This window comes from Arvicanthis niloticus, chromosome 16 (assembly GCF_011762505.2).
Source record: "Arvicanthis niloticus isolate mArvNil1 chromosome 16, mArvNil1.pat.X, whole genome shotgun sequence".
NCBI classification, from domain to species: domain Eukaryota; kingdom Metazoa; phylum Chordata; class Mammalia; order Rodentia; family Muridae; genus Arvicanthis; species Arvicanthis niloticus.
The window spans coordinates 35,577,900-35,604,465 of record NC_047673.1 but is presented as its reverse complement, the minus strand read 5'-3'; the positions used below and the strand labels follow the sequence as shown (position 1 = coordinate 35,604,465).

Genomic DNA, 26,566 nt, shown 5'->3' with positions numbered 1-26,566 from the left:
AGAGCACTTCTAGTCCCGTCCTTGGGTAAGGAGAGTTGGGTGAAGAACAGAAACTAGTATTCAGGATGGACACCTCTATCGGTAGCTAGAAAATAGCCCCTCTAGCACTTTCTCTCTGGCCTTTCCCTTCTGCAGGCTTGGCAATTTTTGCTTCATTTTGGCTGTGCGCCATAATTATTGTTTCCAACTCTCCTCATTGCACGCCTTCTTCCATCCGCTTCTAAACACCCCATCCCATCCCCCACCCTTGTTCTCTCGATTTCTGTTTTCCCTTGATCAGAGAATATTTAGGGAAGTGCCCAGACTGCGCTCTCCCTTAGCTCTGGTGACTCATCTGTCAGCTGACACTCACTGGATAGACGTCTTCCTTAAATTTCTAGGTCATGAGAAGGTGATTGCTGTGCCTGACCTTAAAGCAGAGGCCAGCGTGTGTTCCATGCCCCTGGGCAGCCAGCCCTGCCCTAAGGCAGCAACTGATAAAGGTTTGCGCAAGGGCTAGTGAATTTAGAATTCCAAAGACTGCTTTTCGAAGTCGGGGACTCTTCATTTGAATGTTTTAAACAGACTGCTTAGGGGATCCGTAATCCTTCCACACAGCAAGGGAGTTGCAAAATCCTAAACAGCCCACATTAGCAGGTCCCAGGGTGTCCGGAACTGGTGATGTGCATTTTTAGTTTCTTCTCCATTCTGTAGCTCACTCTAAATTCGACTTCCTCTGCCGTCGTCATCTTTCCACACCGAGAGCTTTCACGTGCATTCTGAACTTCAGAGCTCAGAAGTTGTTCCGGTCTTTCACTTTCGCCTCGAACCCCAGAGGCTAGTGCGAATTACGCAGACTCCTGCAGGGCATCACAACCAACCTGTGGCGCTTCTCTGCCAGCCTCAGAAAGTTTGTCCCCAGGGCGGCTACAGACTTTCCTGGCTGCAGAGCAGGAAGACTGAGCGAAGCTGGTGTGCCCCGGGGGCTCCTCTCGCTGAGTCTGGAGCTCCTACATCCCCGAGTTCCCGAACTTGTCCCCTGAATTGGAGAAAGAAAAGACCTCAATCCCCTGCACCCTGCAGCGACCCTGATCGCCACCCTCTCGCTGGCAACACAGAGAGAAGAGGAGAGTCAGAGAGATGTTGTGGCTGTGGTTAGGGCTCAGCGGGCAGAAGTTATTGCTTTGGGGCGCAGCGAGCGCGGTCTCCGTGGCCGGCGCCACTATCCTGCTCAACGTCTTGCAGATGCTGGTAAGCTATGCGCGGAAATGGCAGCAGATGCGGCCGATCCCGTCGGTGGCCCCCGCCTACCCCTTGGTGGGACACGCGCTGTCTATGAAGCCCAACAACACAGGTATGTGTTTGTACAAGGTAATGTCTACTCAGACCCTAAGGCTGCTAGGCTCCTTTCAGTCTGAGAAGCCTGTTCAATGGACTGCTACCCCTCCCTCCCAAATGTGTCTTGCCACAATTGAGGTCTCTCGGACTCAGCACTGGCTGCTAAAAGAAAGAAGAAATCTTTCACCCTTTTCCCTCCCCAGGGAATAGATTCCTAATTCTCCCAGCTTCCACTCTGGTGCCTGTCATATTGCTTTGTGTCTGTCATCCTATAAGGAACATAGCAAACATGTGTGTATAACAGATTTCAGAATTTCTAAGTAAAACTTGATCAATATGCAGCTAAAATCCTCTTGGCCGTTGTATTTCGATCATTCTGAGGAAGTCTTTCAAGGGCTCTTCAGCAGACTGGGGGGGGGGGGGGAGGGGGGGGGCGGGACGAGGCTTGAGGCAAATTTATATGGCTAGTTTCAAAAACCTTACTTATTGGAGAGGTTTTTGTTGTTGTTGTTGTTTTTCTATTTTTTAAGACTTGAAATAATTTTTAAAAAGATGTTTTATGCAAAAGTTTTTATTCTATTGCTTAAAAATATACCTTAAGTCAGAAATTCCTTAAGAGTACTGGTATCTGTGGTTCTGTGTTAAGGACAGTGTATTCAGTCTTAACAGTTCATTTTCACGATTGTGTAAGCTGGAACACCCAGAACTGAGAAGAGACTTCCAGATGGCACATTTTAAAAGAAACTGCACCAGAGCCCACTTTTTCTTCAGATTGACTATTAATAGTTGTTTTACAGGCTGACCATTAATTTTAAATCTTCTTTTTAAAAATATAGTTGCATCTTATTTTATTTTTTTAAATTTTTTATTGGTTATTTTATGTATTTATTTACATTGCAAATGTTATCCCCCTTCCTGGTTTCCCCTCTGCAAACCCCTTATCCCATCCTCCCTCCCCCTTGCTTCTATAAGGATGCTCCCCCACCCACCCACTCCTGCCTCACTGCCCTGGCATTCCCCTATGCTGGGGCATTTAAATCTTCTTAAGATCCTTTATTACCACTTCTGTGACCCTAGACAAAAGCTGTCACAACAACTTAACTTGAATAATATGGGACATCATGGGAAAGTTTATACCAAAATACTATCTAACAGAAATCCGAGCAAATTGTCATCACCTAACAATTGGTGTGACTTATGAGAAGTAATCCCACAACATATTTATGTATGTTAAAACCGTGTTGGTAAAATCCATGCTGTTTAGTTGACTAATACTCAAAAGAAAGCTAACCCCTCCCCTTCCACTCTGACACTTGAGAGTATATCTTAACCATTCCACTGTGAAAATCACGGAAGATGAAATACAAAACCCAAAATGCCCATCAGTGAATAGAAGAGTGATTTCCGTAGAAAGCCAGAGTCTCAGGAAACAGTTCAGTGTCTCTGGCTATATACAGAGTCCCATCACGTTAAGTAAAATTAGCCATCTCGAGACCTAGTAAGGCATTACTTTGAGTGTGTGGTAAATAGTTTTTCAAAGGAGGTTAGTGAATCTGAGCGGCCCAGATAAGAAAAACTAATCTTTAGAATGAGCAGAAACCTAACACCCTGAGTACAGAAGACACAATGCAGAAAGCAAATTGGTGTCTCTCTGAGATTTTCTTCAGTTACCTCGGCCATCAGAAGTTTGGGCTTGCCAGCCTTCAGACTTTACTGCTGAGCAAGCCCTGGCTTTTCCTGCTTCCTCTTCCCCAGTTTTCTATGCAAGCATTTCGTTTGTCATAGCTGCTGTTGCCTCTGACAGTCTAGACTGCCCAAAGACTCAAGGCTTCTAATTCAGCTTAGACACTGTCTTTGCACATTTGTCTCAGCACAAATACGTTATCCTAAGGTTGACTTCTTGAGGAAGCATTGTGTATGGTGTGTGTAGGAGTGTGTGTGTTCATGCATGTATATGTGTGAATGTCTGTGTGTTTGAGTGTATATGTGTGTATGTATGTGTGTGAGTGTGTGTGTATGCTTGTTTCTTGTTTGCTTGGTTTTTGAGGTGGGGTTACTATGTAATCTTGGCTGTGTGTGTGTATGTATGTTTGTGTATATAAATGTGTACATGAATGTGTGTGTGAGTATGTGTTTAGTATGTGTGTGTATGTGTGTGTTTGTGTGTATATCTGTACATGTTTATGTGTGTTAGTGTTTATGTGTATGTATGTGTGTGTGTATGTACGTGTGTATATATGTGTGTTGTGCCTGATTGTGTGTGTGTGTATGTGTGTGTGAGTGTGTTTATGTATGTGTGTGAGTGTGTATGTGTGCGTTTGTGTGTATGTATATATGTGTGTGTTTATGTGTGTTGTGCCTGATTGTGTATGTGTGTATGTTTGTGTGTGAGTGTGTGTGTGTGTGTGTATGTATGTGTATGTGAGTTTGGGTGTGTATGAATGTATGTGTGTATGTGTATAAATGTGTGTCTGTGAGTATGTGCGTGTGTGTATGTATGTGTGTGAATGTGCATGTGTGTATGTATGTGTATGTGTGAGTTTGTGTGTGTATGAATGTATGTGTGCATGTGTGTGTATAAATGAGTGTGAGAGTGTTTGTGTTTGAGTGTGTGTGTATGTGCACACACGCATGTGTAAGAACACTGTACGAGATCTGCTCCCACAAAAGACAACCTAGAGGCCTCAGTTCTTTGGGCCCTGTATTTCCTCAGTATGGGACTTTTGTGTCCCCATCTGTCTCCATGACACTTCAGATGCTAATAATGACTCAGGGAGGTGCACACAATTACAGTGATAGTGATACGTGTTTATATATTTAAGTTTTGAACCATTTTTTTTACGAACGAAGTCAATCTGCCCATGATCCTCATTAATATGTCTGGGTGTTTTGATTGTAAACCATGTGATATTGTTGCTTTATTTTATCGCACAGAGTGGCCTCTGAAGCATTCTAGCATTTTTATTTTGTTTTGTTTTATTTTTTTCTACCTTTGCAGTAAATCACTTTCCATAATTTTAAGGAAATGTCTTTCCTAACATTTTCACAAATTATCTTTCTGTAATTTTATTTTCAGGGTTTTGGGTTTTAGATATTTTGCTCTTTTCTGATTTCCCTCATTCAGGATTATAAATGTTTGAGATCAAAATTCTTTGCCTTAGAACCCCTCCAACTTTACCCTTGGAAAGTCTCACATTTTGTAGTCTCAGTGACTAAGACCAGTTGAAAGAAACTTTGAGCTGCTGGGATTCCTTAAAGCCATTCTCCTTGGAGTAAGCCTGAGGAGGGAGAACGGCTCATCACAAAGGGATCACATATTCGGTCCACAAGCACTGAACTGGAAGATGAGAAGTGTTGCCCAACTTTCAGTTATGAAACTGACTTTCTTGGAAGGTTGCTAAGAACTCTGTGAGCCAAGGGTTTTATTGTTTTCTCACTCATTTCGTTTAGAGAAATAACATTTGCAGTTATTTTAGGATTAAAATGTAATCTGGATCAAATTACTGGGTCTTCATCTGAGACGTACGAGTTTACAGTAAGCCTTTTAATTGCCAATCAGGCATTTATTGAGGCCCTTTGTACTCAGCGTGAGCTCAGCAAAACTGGGCCTATCAGAACCTACTGAGATACAACCTCTGATCTGAATTACACTGTCCCTTATACAAGAGGCTGTGCCTTTTATGCTGTGGCTAATGTCCAGATTCAGGCCTCGGTGACCTCACTGGTGTCCTCAGTACATGCGGACTCCAGTTGGCATCTAAACTTTCCCAGTAGGGCCCAACTTTTGGATTCCTTCCAACCACAGATTCAAAAGCTGCTGTCTCTCCATCACATCAGACCAAGGAAGACACAATGCTAATGAAAAACCAAAATGCCTTGAAACTAATGATTTGATACAGCCCATGAGTTAAAAATATTTTAATACATACATACAGACAGACAGACAGACAAATATGCATGTATATGAGTGTATCTCTGTGAATGCATGGCACATGTGTGCAGTTGTCTGTGGAGGTCAGAAAAGGATGTCCAATTCCTCGTAGCTGGATTTTAGGTGCTCTGTTAGGAGTGGTAGGAATTAAACTTGGGTCCTCAGAAAAAGCAGTAAATACTTTTACCCACTGAGCCATTTCTCCAGCTCTAATTTTTAAAACTTTAAAATAAGCATTTTTAGTTAGTGTGTATTTATATATGTATGCATGCTATACCACAGTGCATGTGTAGAGGTCAAAGGGCGTCTACCTAGAGACAACTCTTTCCTTCCACCCTGTGGTTCCAGGGATCAAACTCAGATTGTCATGCATGGTGATAGACAATTTTACTGGCTAAATCATCTTTCCAGCTCTTTCCCTGCTATTTCAACAATACTTTTATCTGAGACATTTGAGGTCTCTTTTTCAAGTGTGATACAATGGTTCAGATGTCAAGTTCTGAGTCTTGGGCCAAAGCCAGATTTTACCATTTTTTACAGGCCCATAGTATTAGGCATTGATTTATTAAGGATGTACATTTTACCATACCAAATCCTAGTAAGTATCTTATAATAACTTACAGCACTGTTATATTTATCTGAAAGACGAATATTATTTTTTTAATAACCTTTCAGCTACAGGAATGTTGTACAACTCCTTCAAGCTCATGCCCCCTCTCCAGCTTCCTCTAACAGTGATATAAAACATGTCTTGTGTATTCGTTGAAAGGAGATAATGAACATCTGTACCACTCAATGAACAAATCCTCGTCTTGATTGAGTTTAAGAAAAAAACATTTTTCTTCCAGAATTTTTTCAGCAGATAATTCAGTACACAGAAGAATTTCGACACCTGCCAGTCATTAAACTTTGGATTGGACCAGTGCCCCTGGTGGCACTTTATAAGGCAGAGAATGTAGAGGTGAGTATATAGGACCACACTGGATAAATAGTTCGTGGGGTAGGCTACGATACAAGAATTTCATCAGAACACAAGGAACAAACACATCTTCCAATTTCATTGCACTCTCTCCAAAGAGCATTACATCCGTGAAGCATTGTGCAGGCTACTCAGTGATTTGTTGTTGCCATTCGGTTGCAATCCTGGGAGAATAACTCCCCGTGGCTGTGTGTATCTCTTATTAGGTCTCAACATACTTGCTCTGCTTTTAAAAGAAATTTCTGAGGGAGATCGTTGTTGTTATTGTATGTCATGCAAATCTTCTTCCACTGAGGTCTATTTATAGTTTCCAGTTTTGAGACACTGAGTTGTCCAAGGTGGCCTTGACGTCATCTGAGAGTCCAGGCTCCCTTGAACTAAATTATGAGAACCAAAGAAACATACACAAGCTACATTTATTTGCCAGAGATCATTAGGCTAAAGAACATGGGAGTTAACTCCTTTTGGGATTGTGGGGCCCAGTGACTGACAGTTGGTACATGACTGGATGATTTGCTGGAACTATGTCTGTGATTACTGAAGTTATTTTTGTAAAGCTTTAGCTTCTTAGTGAATCAAGGAATGGAAAGCAGCAGCCTGTTCAAGAAAAGACACAAATAGGAGACGGCATGATGGTTTTCTTCTGTGATGGGCCGGTTACTCCTGTGTGGATTGAATAAGAATATATTGAATTTGTCTAGAGGGACGTTTCAGATAGTGATGGCAAGAAGGAGTCCTGAAACAAACGTGGGATGGCTTGAGCCACACAGGGAGAAACGGTCAAGAGACTAAAAGGTTAGTCATGGAGATGTCGGGCAGCAGAATGGGCAGCACAGGGCTGTGCTGGTTGGGTGTTGGTTCCTATAGAGTTTTCAGGACAGTGCCACAGTCCAGCATCATGGTGCAATGCAATGGCCCCTTTCGTCTGACTTGTTGGCTCCATCTGAGAAAATGGTCAAGTGCTCATATGAGAAACAGAATGTGTATTTATGGGAGAAAGGTCTGTATGGGAAGAGATGTCTTTATGGGAAAGAAACAAAGAGAAATTTGTCCTCCAAACCCTGTAAATGTTATTTCCCATTCTTCCGAGGACTGTTTTTTTTTTTAAAAAAAAAAAAAAAAGTGAATGTGTCTTGAGATTTGGAAGGATGGATTGTTTTGGTTCAGCCCTGTTGAATAAGGGTTACTCTTTGTTGTTTTGGGGCAAAAGTTTTTTTTTTGTTTGTTTGTTTAAGGAAAGAAATAGCCATTTTAAAATGACAGATGAGGGAAGGTTAATGGTCCAATGGCTGCTGTAAGGGAAAGAGCATAATTAGAGAAAATAAATAGAGACATAAATCTCGTTATCAAGAAAGTGGGTTGTTGTCCCAAAGCTTAGGCTGTAACTGCTGCACGATAGGAGAAGTTGTCTTCTGAGGTGAGTTTAAGACAGTCCTTTTCTCACTATAGGTTTTCTCATTATAGGGTGAGACCGGGAGACATTGGGAGTTTCCAAGGAAGGTCAAAGTTAATTGATATTGCTTAAAAGCTGTTGAAGTTATCTTGGGAGGTTGAGGGGAGGTGGCAAAGACAATTCTAATTGATGAGTGTTAATGAAAGAATTAGTAACAATATATCCAAGATTGCTGCATGGAACAGTGAGTTGAATTTTGCCTGGGGTGAGCTGTAAATGGAAGTTTTAGCATGAAGCTTGTAAATCTTTTAAAACAATTAGATTTATATCTTTAGTAGAGGAGGCTGGTAAAGCATCCTCCATAAAATGAAATGCATGTAAATCTTAGGACATTTGTGTTAAGTAGGGAGTATTGCCTTGTTTTCTCACCATTGGCAGAGGTAAGGGTGTTGATCATATTGAAGCAGAACTTTCCAGGGAAACTGAGACATAGGTGTTAGATAATTGAGAGTGAGCATTGAAAGGGCATTTTTTTTCCTATATCACCAATATGTAAAGGAATAGTAAGATGAAAAACAAACCTTTAAATCAATAACAGCATGGTTGTTTGAAGGAACCACAGCAGGAGAGGGAGTTTGTGGGAATAGGCAACCATAGGGCTACTGTCAGAATTTGATTCACATCTGGGACATCATTTTAAGCACTGGTGGGGTTAGACTGGTTTATTTTTAATCAATGTACTGGTAAGTTGCTTCACCACCATTTCTAAGTCTTCATTTTAAAGGTTATCTTTTTTAAAAAAAAAAAAAAAAAGGTGATTAAGCAGGCTTCTAAAAGCTTTTAAATTTGTGTCAGCAAAGAAACAACATGCTCACCTTTGTATCCAAAGCTGTATGTAGCGTGACTGTTTTCAAATAAAGGCAAATCTTTAGCTCTGGGTGGACTAGCAGGGCAAGGTAGGGTCAAGCAGGATGGAGAATTGGGACCAGGAAGTGTATGTGTGTTGCAGGTAATATTTAGAAAACGGAGCTCGGTCCAGCTTGTTCCCAGGTCGCCACCACGTTTCCGCTGCTCCTCGGCTCTGACCCGGGCTCCAGCTAGCTAGATGCGCAGGCCCTGGCACCCATGAGATGCCAGCATGGTGGCTGGCTCTGTCAATCTCCCACGTTGTCCACAATGCTCGGCTGAGCCCAGACCATTCCCGCTATGCCCGCGGTACCAGTAGAACAAAGACTCTTAATGCTTAAAGATTATCCAATAGATTTATGTATTTGGAAATGCTCAATTAACAAGATGCCCTCACAATTAGAATTGTTGCCCAATTATCTAAACTAGATATTATAACTACCTTAGACTGCTAGAGACATGCGTACATCCACAACCTTCTCTCTTTCCCTTCCTCACTCCGCCTACTTTTCATACTGCCCAATGACCGAGCTTTATTGCGAGAAAATATCCCACTACATATGTGGTTCAATAAGAAGTGTGATTTTGCTTTCATTTTTTGTAAATTTCCCCTTTTCTCTCGATAGGGCTGTGTAGCTAGTCTAATTTGGTTCTAAAGAGTGAAATGTTTTTTCCCCATGTTTCTGAATCAAGGGTCCCATGGTCAGGACACCAGGGACAATACTTTTGACCAGTGTTTAAAAGCTCATAAATTGGCTTTAATGACGACTTAGCTCCAGTTCCTATAAGCAAAGTCATTAAGTGCCATGTGTAAGTGCAAATTCAGGAGACAAAGAATTTCCCATAGTGAAAACAAAAGCCAAAGACAATCAGGGGATTCACCATTTTGTTTTTCTCTGCTCCATTTAGTCCCCAGGCTTGAATGACAACTTATTTACGTTCAAAACTCTTGAGTTGATTTCTTTGAGGCATAGGAATGAAATGAGCCACGGAGGAAAATAAAGGTTGATAAAGTATTGTTCTGGAAAGCAGACAGTGTCCTGGGTCTGATCCTCTAATAATTGTTTTGACACCTAAATCCCTCATTTTTAAAAAAATCTCTTCTTAAGGTGATTTTGGCCAGTTCGAAGCAAATTGATAAATCGTTTATGTACAAGTTCCTGCAGCCGTGGCTGGGACTAGGACTTCTTACAAGGTGAGTGAATGAACAAAGGAAAGAAAAGGAAAGGGACATGACTGCTCCTAGGTATGGTGGACGAGAAAGTTTATTGTAGCAAAAAGGGAGAGCATAGCAAGAGGCAGAGACATCTGGAAGAATCCAGAGTTGACATGCCCCTCAGCCATGTGAGGAGAGGGGGACCAGGTGCAGAACCAAAGGGGCAAAGGAAAGAAGAGCAGGTAGACCCTGGGCTGGAGATGGAAGGATGCTGGGAGATTCTGGTGGTCAGGTCTACTTTGATATGTTAAATAGGCACCTCAGCTATTTGTTCCAGGGTTTAAGAGTTAACAGTAAGAGAATGATTGAAAGACAGCCTCCAAGTGCCTGGTAACCTCTAGCCATGGTAATCGGTAGTTCCCAGCCAGGCATGCTTACAGGCAGAAGTTACAAGTTAGTAAGTGTGGAAAGCACCCCAAGAACTGGGAGGAAGGCCTGCAGAAGCGTGAACATATGTGGTACAGGGAAGCCTTGAGAAGCTAGCAGCAAAGCCAGGCAACCCCAAATAAGTACGTAAGTCAGCCTTGATCAGGCACCTGGACATAAGCTTCTTTCCCCAAGAGAGGGCTCATCCAGGAAAAGGCATTCAGTATAAACTATTTTGCAAGATTCCAACCATAGAAATTAAGGTCGAGTCATGGAGCACGTGGGTATCTGAAGAATAAAGCTTAGGGGAGTAACTGATTGTCAGAAATTCCTCTTAGAAGTGGGCAAAATCGTCTCAACATTTCATATTTTATGTAAATAATTTTAGCTATTAACATCATAGAACAAGGTCCAAAATATCTACACCAGGGGGCATAGGTGAGAATATCATATACGCCTATTTTTCTTGTTCGAGTGAGGTCACTGAGATGCTGTGAGTTGTATTGACTGGTCTGGATTCACGGCTGCCACACCGTGGATTTATTCCTCTTTGATCAATAATACCGTACTGCGCTTGCAGTACTCGTAGCAAATGCAGCTCCGGGAGGTGGACTGATACTCATGTGCTGTGCTTGCAGTACTGGGAGCAAATGGCGCACCAGGAGGAAGATGCTAACACCTACTTTCCATTTTACAATTCTGGAGGATTTCTTGGATGTCATGAACGAGCAAGCAAATATATTGGTTAATAAGCTTGAAAAACACGTCAACCAAGAAGCCTTTAACTGCTTTGTTCACATCACTCTTTGTGCTCTGGATATAATCTGTGGTGAGTCAGATCGGCTTATGCCATGGAGATTAAATGGCTAAATAGAAATTAAGATTCCATGGGTAGGACAAAAGAGGCAGAAGTGACTGATTACAAAAGACCAGGGATCCTTCAGGGTGGTCTTACTGATATGAGTCTCCCCAAGAAGCAGTAACCATTTCTAGGTGGGTGACCGGAGCAACCACCTTATCTCCTTTCCTGAAAGGTCAAAGGGTAAAGGATGACAGGAACCAGAAGTAGGAGGCACAGAAGGGAAGAGAAGAGCAAATGGAAGAGAACAGAACAGGATTCGGTGTCTCTCAGTGTCCCTTGCCACCCAGCAGACGCAAGCTGACTGCGTAGTCAACGGGTGTTTCTCATGTGTGTTTTACAGAAACAGCTATGGGGAAGAACATTGGAGCTCAAAGTAATGATGATTCTGAGTATGTCCGTACAGTGTATAGGTGAGTGTGTATGTGTGTGTGTTCATACAGCGTGTAAGTAAATAAGTGTGTGTGGGGGGGCGGGGGGAAGGTCTTCTCATTTTTCTTAAAATTGTTGCTGATCTGGGCTTGAAAACCATTGCTAATCACATCTATCCATGTGGTATTTTCATAGTGTTTGAAGTAAATTTTAAAACAAACAAACAAACAAACAAAATTCAGCCCATAACATTTGTGTTAACTTTGGCAACAGGGAATTTGTTGTAAATGTTAGTTGTGGTATGTCTGAGTGCTACAGAAATGTAGAAGCTCCGACTGCATCTTGATACCAAATGACCAAAGAAAGATATAAAAGTGTTAAAAGCCCGGCAACTATTACTATATATAACTTATTTGTAAGAAGAACACTCTAGAACAGTGGTTCTCAACCTGCAGGATGTGTCACCTTTGGGGGTTGAACAACCTTTTTTCACAGGGGTCACCTAAGACTGTTGGAAAACACAGACACTTACATTACCATTCCTAACAGTGGAAAATGGCAGTTATGAAGTAGCAACAAAATAAGGGGTCATCACAACACGAGGTCACAGCGTTAGGAAGGATGAGAACCAGTGCTCTAGAGGATCGGTAGCGTAGTGCTAACAGTGGTTATCACTGTTTGGTGTGCGTTTTTCTTTTCTTCTGGGAAATTTTTGATACCACTTATTTTCTTCCACCTCATCTGCATTGAGTGGGTGGTGATTTTTGCAATCAAGGCAGCTTTTTTTTTTTTTTTAACTTTAAAAGTGGTTGGAATGATCTATTAAGAGGTGGGAATGGGATTTGATTTGATTTATCCTATGTTAATTCATTGTTCAACTAATTTCAACTATTTATGGAACAGCTACAATCAAGCAGCCACCACACAGTTACCAGGTAGCTTTAAACTGACAGAGACAGCAGAATAGCGCTGGAGATTGAACCAAGAAATAGAAACCTAGAAACTGTAACAGTTGTTGACAAAGAAAAGATCTAGCTGGTATCATATTACAAAACATAGATACGTTCTAGCAATTAGTGCCCAGGAAAGGCCCCTTTAAAGAGCTGTCACTGAGGCTGTTTTAAAGAAGGCTGAGAAGTGGACTGTCTGCCCTGTCACTCAAAATGAGAGGAAAGTGCTGGGTACAGTGTCATGGCAGGTTGCTATTTAATATGTGATTTCTGGTCAAAGACCACCCCATCATTTAAAATTATTTTGTGGGTGCACATGTGTGTGCATGTGCATGCATCCTGTGAAAATAGAGAACAACTAGTTGGGGTTGGTTCTTCCCTCCTGTCATGGGAATCCCAAGGTTAGAACTCAGGTAATCAGGCCGGGTAGCAGGTCCTTTACCTGCTGAGCCATCTCACTGGCTTCAAAAGAGTGACTGGGTGAGAGTAGAGAGCTTAAAGAAAGGCAGATTTCAACTAAACCTTTGGTACAAACGCACTAACATGCCTGGGAAGCTGTGAACTCACACTGTTAGAAACAAAAGTACTGACCAGAGGCCAGCTGCATGGTTCATAGGGGATTTCTATAATTTCTCAAATATGTCTAGTATTTGTTTCAGTGCCATGGTATGTGTATTTGTCTCTTATTTCACCATTTAGCATCAAATGTGGATCTTTATTAGCTCTGAAGGTTAGTCACCAACATCTCATTTATAACCTTTATCAAATCAAGGCCAGGCACCAAAGGTCAGCAGATAATGTTCTGATATAAACAGTGATGTTATCCCATTTATAGAATGAGTGATATGATATATAGAAGAATGAAGATGCCCTGGCTTTGGCTTGACCTTTGGTACCTCATGTTTAAAGAAGGATGGGAACACAAAAGGGGACTCAAGACCCTACATACTTTCACCAACAATGTAAGTTGTGTCTCTCTGTGTGTATGTTAATATATACAAAGCATAGAATCACACGGAATTAAATGATTTTACAATGTTACACAGCATATTACCAAATGTCAGAATATTCTTCAGTCCAGGATTTTTTTTTTTTGTCTTGCTTTGGCCTTTGTTTTTATAAGAAACCCAAATGTAGGCCATAGAGTAGAATATTTTTCCACAAGAGTTAAATTAGATAGAAATACAAAAAAAAAAAGAAGATCAATATTACATTTAAATTACATATTCAAATAGCATTAATGAAATATTTGGTGAGCATCCAGTGTTATACCCAGTGTTGGACATAGAAACAAATTAAACAAGAATGTTCCCTATCATCTCAGAGAGTAGTGTAGGGAAGCAGGTCATCTCTAACAACAATTAAAGAACATCTATGGATCGAACACTTATTAACCAACAGGGTTCTGGATGAGAGAGGAAATGGATGGAGACCCATGCACAAGTCTCTTGGGAAATGTTTTGGGAAGGCAGTAGCTCTCAGATGAAAGAACATCTAACTCAGCGCAGAGTAGAATCCAGTGAAAATTAATTTGATAGTACTATTTTCTTTCCAAACTGAAAAATAAAGAGGAGATAAGGGTTTTGTGTTTAAGCAAAGAAGATTCATTTTTGGACTGAAGACATGTTTATCAATGAGCAAAGATTAATTGAAACTATACATCAAAATTCAATTCAATTGTGTTGAAAAGTTCCTGTTTAAATATCTCCTTTCTTTCTTCTAATTATTGCTTGAAGTATATTGGGATTTCTTCTTTGTGATAAGGAAAAGCCACCAATGGATCACGTGGATGTTAAGTGAATGAGATAACACCTTGAGTTGCCCACAGTACAAGCTTCAAGTAGCAGGAAAAGCAGGTCACATCTTATAATTACATTTCCCCTCAAACTGTCATGCACCAACATCAGTAACAATAAGTAGTGAATTCTAGACTACATAGGAAATACCATTCATTTTGCAAAATCAAAAAACATATATGGAGACATAAACACTTTCAGATGTATCTAGTGAACATTCTAGAATGCTTGCCAGTGTTCATGATCTGGGGAGAAAGTCAATACACAAAGGCAGGCTCTGCTAAGTGGATTGGTGGCTTTGAGACTGTAGGGCAACACACAATGCTTGTCATGTAATAAGTGAAGTGGGGGCTTATGAAGAAAAGTCAGGTGCTTGCAGAGTGTTAGGGACAAGAGCAGACATGAGCAAAAAAGACCTTTGGTGTGGCTATCACCTGAGACCTGAAAGTGGCAGGGGATCCAGTCCCATGAGCACTCAAGGGCAGAGCATACTGGGCTCACTGAAGAGCAAGCATGCAGGGTGACTTGGCATCAGCTGTTGGTTTATTAGCTTGCTATTGCCTTTCTCCATAACTTGGTGTAACCATCCTAGAACCGGTGTCATCTGTAGCTGGGTTCTCCTTCCCGTCTGCACTGTTCCTGGCTACTTCCCTCACATCCCTAGGGGATGTTTAGTAGACAGCAATTCTATCGCCCTGTTAGAAAGACTGCAAAAATAGTATTTGAAAACTCCGAGTTTGACTGTCATTCCACTTGTAGTTAAGAGTTTTACCACATGACAACCTTGGTGTTAACCAGAGGCTTTGGTGCTGGTTCACAAGAGCCTAAGTTGTCACTGAAATAAAGAACTGGGAAAGCCTTGGGGTGGGGGGTGGGAGGAAGTTAAAGAAGACCGAATGTTTTCATAGGAAAATGAACCATTATGTCTCACCAAAAGTGCAAGTTTTGGTTCAACATTATTGAAATCCTACAGGTCATTGCTGAACGGGTCAATGAAAGGAAGGCAGAGAAAGAACGGATAGGTGCTGGCAGGGGTCCTATACCCTCCAAAAATAAGCGCAAGGCTTTTCTTGACTTGCTTTTGAGTGTGACTGATGAGGAAGGAAACAGATTAAGCCAAGAAGACATCCGAGAGGAAGTTGACACCTTCATGTTTGAGGTAACTTTCATTGCCAGGTAATTTTCCTTGTTGTTATTTCATAATTCAGGATGCACCATGGCTGCAACACCTGCTTAATGCACACAAGAACTAGGTTCTGTTCCCAGCACCACAGCAACAAGCAAACAATGGGGGCAGGGTGCTTGGAAGATGGCTTAGCAATTAAGACCACTGGCTAGCCGGGCGGTGGTGGCGCACACCTTTAATCCCAGCACTTGGGAGGCAGAGGCAGGCGGATTTCTGAGTTTGAGGCCAGCCTGGTCTACAGAGTGAGTTCCAGGACAGCCAGGGCTACACAGAGAAACCCTGTCTCGAAAAAACAAACAAACAAACAACAACAACAACAACAACAACAACAACAACAACAACAACAACAACAAAGACCACTGGCTGCTCTTTTAAAGGACCTGGGTTCAAGTCCCAGTACCCACCTGGCAGCTCACACCTGTCTGGAACTTTACTTCCAGGGGATATGGTACTCTCATACAGACATGCATTCATGCAAAACACCAATACACAGAAAAATAAATCTTATAAAAAAAATCCTCCACAGAAATGAGACCATCAAGACGGCTTAGGAAGTGAAGCGTTTGCTACCAAGCCTGACCACTAGAGTTGGATCACTGCAACCAACATGGTGGAACTAACTCTAACAGGTCACTCTTTGACCTCCATGCATGTGCCAACACACACACACACACACACACACACACACACACACACACACAAATACATCTAATCTAAAATATTTCCAATTTCAATGACCCTTTGAATTACTGGCATATGTTTAAAAAACTCAATCCTAGTATAATTGGAAATTTTTAATGTCATCATCAGAAATTGTAAAACTTAAGAACAGGATGATGATAGATACATATTTTTTTTTTATTGAGAAAATTGGAGGATCTCCAAACTTTTCCTAAGAAGACACAAAGCCTCACGTTGTCCTCAGTTCCCTATCTTGCCTCATGTTCTTTTTTAACCTCCCAGACAGGCCCATTTCTCTCCTTTTCAAGTCTGGCCCTGAGCTACCGCTATGAGGTTGCTTTAGACAAAGTGAATCTTACCAGTGTGTGATTCTAATGGAATTTTTTTTAACATTTTAATACTTCTTAAAAACACTTCTTACAAATATACTGCAACTATTATTAGAATGTCACAGAGGGTGGAGCTTTCTACATGTGGATTGCAAAATTAAGGTTTCATACAGTCCTATGATGTAGCAACAGCTTGTGAGCGGAGTTTATGAAAATGTGCACTGGCTTCCGGAGGGCCCTTGAGGGTTGTGCCTTGCATGGCATTGGCTGCACTGCCTCCTGCCCTCCGGATGCAGGACCCATGCTCCTGATTTCATTTCAAATTCTTAATTCATTTCTAACTGGTAAATAACTATTGTTTATGGTTCTGGAGTCCAGTGTGATACTTTGACACACGTACACATTAGGAAATGTGCACATCGTGTTCATTAACATGCCCATCTACCCAATTCTGGAGTAAGAACATTCAAAGGATTTGAATTTTTAAATATTTGAGCTCTCTGCATGTACACTTGCATGTCAGAAGAGGACTTCAGGTCCCTTTATGGTCATGAGTCACCATGCGGTTGCTGGGTATTGAACCCAGAACCTTTGGAAGAACAGCCAGTGTTCTTAACTGCTGAGCCATCTCGCCAGCCCCAAACTTTACTCTTTAGGAGTATATAATACATTGTAATTAATCGTAGCCACTAAGCAGTGCTATAGGTCATGAGAATTCATTGCTTATATGTGAAATTTGTGTTTTTTGAGCATCTCTCCTTCCGACCTCACCAGCCACCAGCCACCAGCCACCCTCTGGCAACTGTCTTTCTACTGGGTATGCCTATGAATTAAACTATATTTAGTGTCCACATGTTGATGAGATTATCATGAATTATTTTTCCTTCTGTACTGGCTTATTTTACTTTCCACAATGCTTCCTAAGTTTCATCCTTATCATCACAAATAATAGGATACCCTACTTTTTAAAAAGAGAATGTATATGATTTTACTATACATACAATTTTGAAATCCTATTACGTGTTGATAAGCATCCTTGTTACTCATTGTCAGTGGAGTTCTTAACAAGATCCCAATAACTTATTTTGGAGACTAGGAAAACCAAACCTAAAATTCATATGAAACCATCAAAGGCACTGAAAAGTCAAAACAGTCTTGGGCATAAAAAAAGAATAAGGAAGTCATTTGGTTACTCTAAAAATACATTTAAAAGTTATAGTAACTGAAACAACATGGTTAGGGCAAAAAAAAAAAAACAAAAACAAAAACAAAAACAAAAACAAACAAACAAAAAAAAACCATATATAGAGACTAATGGGGTGGGTTAGAGATCCAGAAAATAATTCTGCATTTATAATCGGTCGATGTTTGACAGAGATGCTGAGACTGCACAGTGGGAAGAACCTACATTCCACAATGTCTGGAAAATTAGATAGCCATGTGCAGAAGGATAGAGACTGAGCTCCATGCCACCCTTTACACAGAATGAACTCAAAATGGATTAAAGATGTAACTGTAAGACATGAAACTGTAAAACTTTAGGGAAAAATATGGGAAAAACTCCCTAATGACTGGTCTAGGAACTAATTTCCTGAAGATGACCCCTAAAAACATAGACAATAAAAGCAGCAATATGCAAATGGGTTTGCCTCATCCATTGTTCTCTAGAGAGGAGTTCTACCATGTCAGAGAGCACAGAGGTATGAAGGGTCTGAAGCCCTACATGCTTACTCCGGATCTGTGCCAATGAACTAAATAAAATGCCTCCGACCATTCCAGCTCTAACTGGCTTCTCTGTGTGGTAGACAGAGACCTAGATGACTCAATGGTTTTAAAACTTTCCTTTTGGGCTAGGGCCAAGGAATCTCATGGTAGACTACTTGCCTAGTATGTGTGAGACTGTGGGTTCAATCCCCAACAAAACAACTGCTGGCTGATCACCTTTATCTCATAGGTAGCTGAGAGGGTAAAATCCAAGTTGAGAGAGGCCTGTCTTAGAGACATTCTTTCTCCAGCGAGGCTCCACGTCTTAAATGCCCTGTGACCTCCCTAAACAGTGTCACCAATCCAGGAACAAGTGCTCAAATACCTGAGCCGATGGGGTTACTTCTCATTCAAACCATCGGCATTTAGCTCCTTTGTCTAGCAAGGTCATGGCCATCTCATGAGGCAAAATGCATTTATTCCAACTTCAAAATCCTGTAGTCTTTAGCAGTCTTACTGTTCAAAAGTCTGAAGTCTCTTCTATGACTCATGACAGCCTCTTAATTGTGACTCATGTGAAATCAGAACACTAATTACATATTCCCAGTATATAATAGAATGGCACAGAATGTACACTCTTTTCCAAAATGGAGGAATGTGTGCATAGTTGTGAAACATGGACCAAAGCAAGACCAAAGAACAGCAGGCCAAATACCAAATCCTGACCTCCATGAGTGCTGTGTGGGGTTTTAGCTTCAAAGCACTTGAACTTCTGTTGTGGAACCACAATCAAAACAAACTCTTTTTTTCACTTTCTTTTGATCATGGTATTTTATCATAGCAACAAAAGGCACATACATGACTTTCTAAATGACATCTTAAGGAGAAAATAGACATCTTAATTAGTCAAAAGGCAGAGAAATGGTAAGTGTGTAGGTTCTGGCACCAAATCACAGTTCCAATGCACCGGAAGTGTGGCCTCAAGCACTTGACCTAGCTTTTCTGGGCCACTGGGCTTTAGTATTTGTTTTTCCTCTCAGTCATAGGGATTGAGCTAAGGGCCCTGGGCATAATAGATGAGTGCTCTCCAGTCGGCTGTAGCCCCAGTTGTCAGTGTTCTGTTGCTCAGAAGAGACACCATGACCATAACAACCCTTGTCAATGAAAGCATTTAACTAGGGCTGGTCTCAGTTTCAGAGGTTTAGCTCGTTGTCATCATGGCAGGAAAAATCACAGCACACAGACAGATATGGTGCTGGAGAAGTAGTTGAGAGTTCTAGATTCAGATCTGAAGCAGCAAGAACAGAGACTTGGCTTGGCTTGGCTTGGGCTTTTGAAACTCCAAAGCCCACTCCAAGTGACACACTTCCTTCAACAAGGCCATTCCTCCTAACCTCTTTCAAGTAGTGTCACACCCCAATGACCAAACATTGAAATATATGAGCCTATGGGGGCCATTCTTATCCAAACAACCACTCTTTATTCTTATTTCATTAGCATGGGCTTCATGGAGTAGCTATGAAGATTAGATCATTAAAAGTGCATGACAATCATAGAAGTCATATAAGAGCCATGCAGCAAATACATTATTAACATCTCACACCATCTCTACCATGTTCTTACACAGCAACATATACACCTATGTATTCATATACACAATACATATGCACATATGTGTATGTGCAAGCTTACATATACATCTAGTTCCCACCAATAACCATCCTTTCCCTCTTATAAAAACACCCAGGCTAATCTCATGCCTGTAGCTCTAACATGTTTCAAAATCTTGATGTTGTTGTGTGTAATTTTAGAAAACCCACTTCTGTCCTTCCTCTAGCTCTGCTCGAGATAGGATAGGCTCCGAGGTCAGCCTTCGCTTCTCTCATTCAACTCCACCAATGAACCCTCACAGCTAGCTTTGCCACGCCACCAGTTGGCGCCTCCTTCAAGAATGCCAGAAGCTGCTGTTTGTGCTCCACCGGCTAACCGCCCTGGCTGCCCCCTTTCTCCTTCTGCCCACCTTAGCGCTGCAGATAGAAAACACTAGACATTTTTATTATTTTAAAACTAGCCAGAAAACTCAATGGCTGGGTGAAGAATTTCCTGCCTTAATCTTATCAACTAGTTCCCTCCATCCTCTTTGGCCCCTGCTCGAAGCAGAGGCTACAAACTCTAGAGGCCCCAAGATCTACATGTCTACAGAGTCTTCCTCGCTCCAAAGCCTGGTCTGACAATCTCTCTGCCTCTCTTCTCTTCCTCTTGGGACCCAAAAGTCCCACCTTTTTCCCTTCGCCCAGCAATTGGCACAATCAAGAACCATTTAGGGAATCGACACCTCCCTCTACACGATATTGTTCTTTGTTGTATTGAGTAGAAGCCTACCATGTTCATTCATAATACTGAGCTACCCTTCATACTCTGAATGCAGGCTGTTAACTCTAGGCTTTCATGCCTCAGATGCCAGTCATTAAATGATTCAGCCGTTGTGGTGCTTGCTTCTGTAAAGTCTTCAGCATGTCTTACTTCACTCATAGGAAGCTCAGGAGATATCTTTTCTCATATACTTGAATGGGGGTTATACCTTTATATTCAAGAGAAGCCATTGAGTTATTAGGAGTGCTTCCTTACCTGAATTCACAGACAGCCAAGCAATAGAGCCTGGATCTTAGATGCCTTCCAGAGTTTTTAGTAAAGGGTTGCAGGTGTATGGAAATAGCCCAATGAGATGAGAGGAGGAAAGAGGTGAAGGCCTGAAATATGGAGCTGGTGGAGCATCGGGTTGTCCCCATGGCGACTTGACTCCTTTCACAGGCTGTACCAGAGTCTCACAGCAAAGTGGTGCAGGCTGTCATTCGTCATCAGGCCTAATGGTCACTTTCTGCTTTCACTTCCTTGGGAAGTTATTTAATTGTGTTTTTCAATCTCTAAACTATGAATGGTAGCAGTGACTATTTCTTGGAGTTATGGAGATTAATTTCTACAAAATGCTTAGTATTTTGCCTGAGACTAGTCAAGTCTTAAATTGACCAATAGCCAGTGTCGTCTGTGCGAGAACATGCTCAGAAGCCCACAGATAATCCTTGGTGGTCTACACTGCCTGAGGAGGCCTGCCAAAGCAAGAACTCAAGGCAGAACCCTGAAGCAGAAACCACAGAGGCTTCTCAGTGGCTTGCTTCTACTGATGTTTGGCTGCTTTTCTTGTATAGCTCAACCCTGCTTGGCTATGGATGGTGCTATGGATGGTGCAGCACACAATGGGCTGGGGCCCCCCCTCACCAATCCTTAATCAAGTAGAAGGCCCCACATGTGTTTGCAGGCCAATCTGATGGATGCAATTCCTCATTCTCTCCCTTCCCTGGGTGTGTAAAGTTGACAGTAAAACCTAACCAGTACAGCAATCCTCCTGCCTCGGCCTCCTCCCAAGTGTTGGGATTTCAGAAGTGTGCCACTTCTGTCCAGCTAAGAAACTGCTGGATCTCTCTCTCTCTCACCAAGGTGAGCAGCTGCAGTGATATAGGTGTGTCAGTCACACCGCAGCTGAGAGGAGAAGACTGCTTCAATTTCTTCCTCACTCGTACCCCAACAGGTCTGTGATTCTAAACGTCTCCTTTTTATATTTACAGGGTCATGATACAACTGCTGCTGCAATAAACTGGTCCTTATACCTACTGGGCTCTAATCCAGAAGTCCAGAAGAAAGTGGACAAGGAGCTGGATGATGTGTTTGGTATGTTGGGCCCCTTTGTTAGCTCTGTTGGGGACCACAAAAGCAATGGTCATTCTTGATCCCTAGGGACACCATTGTTGTACACAGAAAGGCGGTGGTGTTGGGCTCCTGCCTTTACCTGTCTTTTTGACAAGGCCTAGTGAATTCCCTAGCAGGCATTTGACAAATGTCCTGACAGGTCCTGGAGTAGAAGCTAAGGACACACGGATCAGTGAGACTGTTCACAATGGTGCTGATGCTGAGTAGGTGAAGCAGACACATGTACCTACAGCATCGTGTCTTGGGCTGTGCCTTGAGCAATGCCAAGAAGATGCTGTGTGGGAGGGTGGAGCTGCTTATGAGGGTCAAGGGAGGGTTCTTTCGTGTGACTGCATCTGACACAGTGAGTGACGCAGCAGGGAAATTTGTTTCTACTGTACAATAAGCACTATCATCACTAAAGTATTTTTAGCACCTCGAAGGAAACCGGTACTGCTAACCACTCATTCATCTCTCTTCTCCTTACTCCTGCCCCCTACTGGCAGTCACCATTTGACTTCCTGTCTCAATAAATGGAACCATAAGTGACTTTTGTCTTTGGAATGTGACTTTATGAGCATATTAAATAAAACTGGAAATGGTCTTGGCTTATCTGGTTTCTCTGACTTGGCACAATGTTTCATTTTACTTGGTTGTTTGTGATATTAGATATTAGATATCTGCTTTGTTTGTGGACATTTGACACTCTGTGTTGTGTTTCTGCATTGCCCTGATGTCTCACCTCACTAAGGCTATCTAGTGTGTTTGTTTCGTCCGTTTTATACATTTACTATAACCAGGAAGATCCCGTCGCCCTGTCACCTTGGAAGACCTGAAGAAACTTAAATATCTGGATTATGTCATTAAGGAGACTCTCCGTGTTTTTCCGTCTGTCCCTTTATTTGCCCGGAGTCTTAGCGAAGACTGTGAAGTAGGTGAGTAGTCTTAATGGTGGCATGGGGGCAGGGCAGTAGTTATATTTCTGATGCCTATCTGGCTCCAGTGTCCTGACACACTGCTTACTTTGACAGCTGGTTACAGAATTGCAAAGGGAACGGAAGCAATCATCATTCCCTATGCACTACATCGAGACCCCAGATACTTCCCAGATCCCGAGGAATTCCGGCCAGAGCGGTTCTTTCCTGAAAATTCCCAAGGACGCCATCCCTATGCCTATGTGCCATTTTCTGCTGGACCTAGAAACTGTATTGGTTTGTATCCGTGCAAGTGGGTTTCACCTTTCAGGCCCATGTGATAATTTCTCACAAGAATCCCTGAAGCACTGTGTGATTTTAGTCATAGGCAATAGGCTTTGAAAAGGATTCTGCTCTCTTCTGCTTTACACTATGGTTCTAATATGTCATTCTTAGGGGCTGGGGAGGCAGCTCAGTTGGTACTATGCAAGTGTGCCTAAGTCTGTCCCTAGATGGCATTTAAAGCTGGGTATTGTGTGCCTATATAATCCCAGTGATGAGGAGGCAGAAACAGTTGATCTCTGTGAGACAGAATACAGAGTAGATGGCTCAAAATGATAGAAACTAACCCTCTCATTGTTCAGCAGGCTATGGTGTCAGTGTGTCTTGGGAGGTTTCTCTCATTTGGTTTGGACATGGCAGCCTTCCTTCTGTGTGTCTTTGCTTGGTCTTTCCTCTGTGTGTGCCTGCATGTCAAATATCATTGTCTCGGTTCCTAGAGAGACACACTTTAATGACTTCATTGAACTCATTTAAATTTAACTATACAATGTTAATGTTTTTAACTTAAAAATCCTATCTCTAAATAGATTCATAGTATAAAATGTTGGGAGTTGCCTGATGTGGTGGCATAAACTTAGAGTCAGAGGCAGGTAGGAATCTCTGTGAGTTCAAGGCCAGCCAGGGCTACACAGTGCGACTCTTTATCAAACTAACAAATGAAATATGGAAAGAGTGAGAAGTGTCATCCCTAGGTGGCCTCTGATACCTATCTAATACTGGATTTGGTCCAGGACCTCTCAGAAAGTCCCATCTGAGGATACAAAATCCTGTGTATAAACTGGTATACATTTGCATGTGAATACATAGTTATATTTTCAATTATACTTAAATCATCTCCAGATTCCCACCATACTAATGACAATATATATACTATGCAAAATAATTGTTCTGTATTGCTCAGGGCATGAATGATGAGACAAAAAGGCCATGTTCAGTAAATATGTAATTTAAAAAGTATTTTAACCCATGGTCAGTTCTACAGATTGGAAAGTCCATGGTACTGTAAAAGTCAAGATTGTCTGGTTGTTACAGATAATCTGACTCTTGTGGGAGCCAAAAGGACTCTCAGAACTCTTCAGTTTAGCAGTTTTCCTTCTCGGGGATTTTGTTCTGTGGCCTTTGTAGATGTGAAGTGACTGGGAACTGCCCTGCCGCTTCTGTATCTCAAGTTTCAGCTGTGTCTACAATTCAAATGATGCTGTTAACATTTACTTCAAGGTCAAAAGTTTGCTGTCATGGAGGAAAAGACCATTCTTGCCTGTATCCTGAGGCAGTTTTGGGTAGAATCCAACCAGAAGAGAGAAGAACTCGGCCTGTCTGGAGATTTGATTCTTAGACCAAATAATGGCATCTGGATCAAGTTGAAGAGGAGGCATGAAGATGATCCCTAACTTCATCCTCAAGCTGTGACCTTATCCTGATGAAGATCATTCCATAAGAAACATGGTATCTGTGATTTTCAGATGATGAGTTGAAAACTCTGAATCCTCAGACCTAGTGTTTTTCCTTTCTTGTCCCCACTGATCTTGGGACACAGTCTATCACAGAGTTTTTGTATGTTTGTTACCAACATGGATGACATGCCACACCTGCTCTTTGTCTCAAGGGCATTGTTAGCTACCTGAGTTAGCACCAAAATAAGCATGTAACAAAAACTATAACAGAGGGACCATTGGCCTGTTCAATTCCATTGGTTAGACTCAAAGGTCATCATTTAAATGAAATCTCAAAATTAAGAAAATAATCTTGTTGACTTGAAATTTCATATATCATTCAAAAATGTTGGGTAATTAAGCCCTTCAGGAGAATGGGCTTAAGTTCTTATCATATCATCAGTGCTGTCAGTTATGATATGAGTAATTGCCAGAGAACTTTCAGATTTTATAATGAAAAGCAGGTCCCTTGCATGCCCAAGTCAGACTCCAGTCACCTTGTTGACTATGTGCTAGAATCTTCTTTCTGTTCTCAGTGGACACAATCACTTTGTACATCTTATTATTGGAAGAGATACCTCTCCACAATGTCCAACCTCTCACAGAAGTTTTATTGGTGGCTTTTGGAGTTCAAGTGGCCAATAATGCTTATGTGACATTCTATTAAGAGTAGGGGCATGGAATAGAGGGGACAGCAAATTTCTTCCCAAGTTCTGCCATGGCTAGAAGTAGCTAAAATATCTACACTGAGGCTCCTCCACTTCCTTTCTGATACACTCTCCTATAATTTATGTTGGCATTATGGAACTCAGGACCAAGATTGGATGAATTAAATCTCAGGATTTCTGCCCTCACTGCGGCCAAGTCTTTCTTGTAATCTCTCTACTTTTAGAAGAAAGAATCTTCTATATTTAGTTACATTGTACAATCACACTTGGTTCAGCATGAGACATCTAATTAACTCAGCCCCATGGAATGTCCCTGCCAGGCTAGCAATTGAATTCCATTCCTTGCATTCTAATTTGGTTTATAATGCTACTATTCCTCACGCAATGACTTTTAGAAATTTCTTTTAATAAATAATTTTTAACAGGATCAGTTGTGTGGCTTGTTTTGTTTTTGGTTTCTCATGGCCTAGCAAACAGAAGCAAGAAACAGAAAGGGTAGAATTTGTATCCATGAATCCGCAGCAAAGGAAAACAGTATAAATAAGCAGTTGTTTGGCAAGCACTAGAACATAGGTCATTCAGGGCAATATTACCAAACAGGGCTGTTAGACTCTCCAGAGAGCCCCAGGGCACAGGACTCAAGCCCTAAGCTCATGAGAAGAAAAACCACCAAGAAGGAGGATATACACTGGAAAAGAGTCCACAAAATGACTAACCTTACTATCTAGAAACTAGGACTAAACAGAAAGTCACATCCCAAATTATTTGGGGGTCCTTTAATTGGTTTCCCTTGTATAAATGAAGTTCTTCCAATTTATACCATATATTTAACCCTTGCTTTATACATTTTTTACATTTTATACACTTCTTGTGCATTCATTTATTCATTCTTTTATTTAGTATGTGTGTATTGATATGTATATACACAGGCACACATGTGTCACAGCATGAGCTGCTTTCTCTGTTTTAGTTTATTGACCCAAGTAGGGTAAAGCCAGAGGTCTTCCCTGGGATTTGTCCAGCTGGAGTTGAAGGAAAGAGACAGTTAATCTTCAGAAGAAACTTTAGATCACCGATCGATCCTCTGGAGCAACTTCAAGGAGACGGAATGAAAGGGGCGAGTGGGGAAGACAGGATGAGCCCTGAGCAATGCTGGGTTCCCACCCACTCTTCAACCAGACTTTGAACGGCAAGGGCAGTGTGTTGCCAGCTTGCTTTAGGGAATGTTTTTTTTTTTTTTTTTTCCTTTCCTAGCTCAAAGCAACTCCATGTTTATCTGTTCAGCTTCACAATAAAGAATCAAGTCCCATTCTTGGGACATCATCTTGGTTTTCATCTTATTTTCTTCCTGAAGAAAATACTAACTCTTCTGTAAGTCATATTATTTATGTATATGTAGGCCAGCTATTTCACAGCAATAACATTTGATAGCACATAGATTTTCTTCTCTAGTTAATAGGAAATTGAAAATTCAATCATA

The 26,566-nt window shown here is 41.6% G+C and overlaps 1 protein-coding gene across 1 annotated transcript; it reads left to right on the top strand.

Annotated features, from left to right (window-relative positions):
• Nucleotides 1-805: 805 nt before the first annotated feature.
• Nucleotides 806-25,513, top strand: Cyp4v2 (cytochrome P450 family 4 subfamily V member 2). The gene is made up of 11 exons (XM_034520705.2): nucleotides 806-1,333; nucleotides 6,097-6,209; nucleotides 9,636-9,721; nucleotides 10,747-10,937; nucleotides 11,311-11,380; nucleotides 13,125-13,251; nucleotides 15,059-15,244; nucleotides 21,609-21,711; nucleotides 22,530-22,664; nucleotides 22,761-22,940; nucleotides 24,204-25,513. The coding sequence occupies exons 1-11, from the start codon at nucleotides 1,120-1,122 to the stop codon at nucleotides 24,374-24,376; spliced, it is 1,578 nt and encodes a 525-aa protein (XP_034376596.1). The 5' UTR covers nucleotides 806-1,119; the 3' UTR covers nucleotides 24,377-25,513.
• The last annotated feature ends 1,053 nt before the right edge of the window (nucleotides 25,514-26,566 follow it).

Excerpts from the sequence above, each read along its gene's own strand:
- Cyp4v2 (XM_034520705.2), top strand. The coding sequence starts at position 1,120 with ATGTTGTGGCTGTGGTTAGGGCTCAGCGGGCAGAAGTTATTGCTTTGG. Across the intron at positions 1,334-6,096 it reads TATGAAGCCCAACAACACAG|AATTTTTTCAGCAGATAATT; the intron begins GTATGTGTTTGT and ends TTTTTCTTCCAG. Across the intron at positions 9,722-10,746 it reads GGACTAGGACTTCTTACAAG|TACTGGGAGCAAATGGCGCA; the intron begins GTGAGTGAATGA and ends CTGTGCTTGCAG.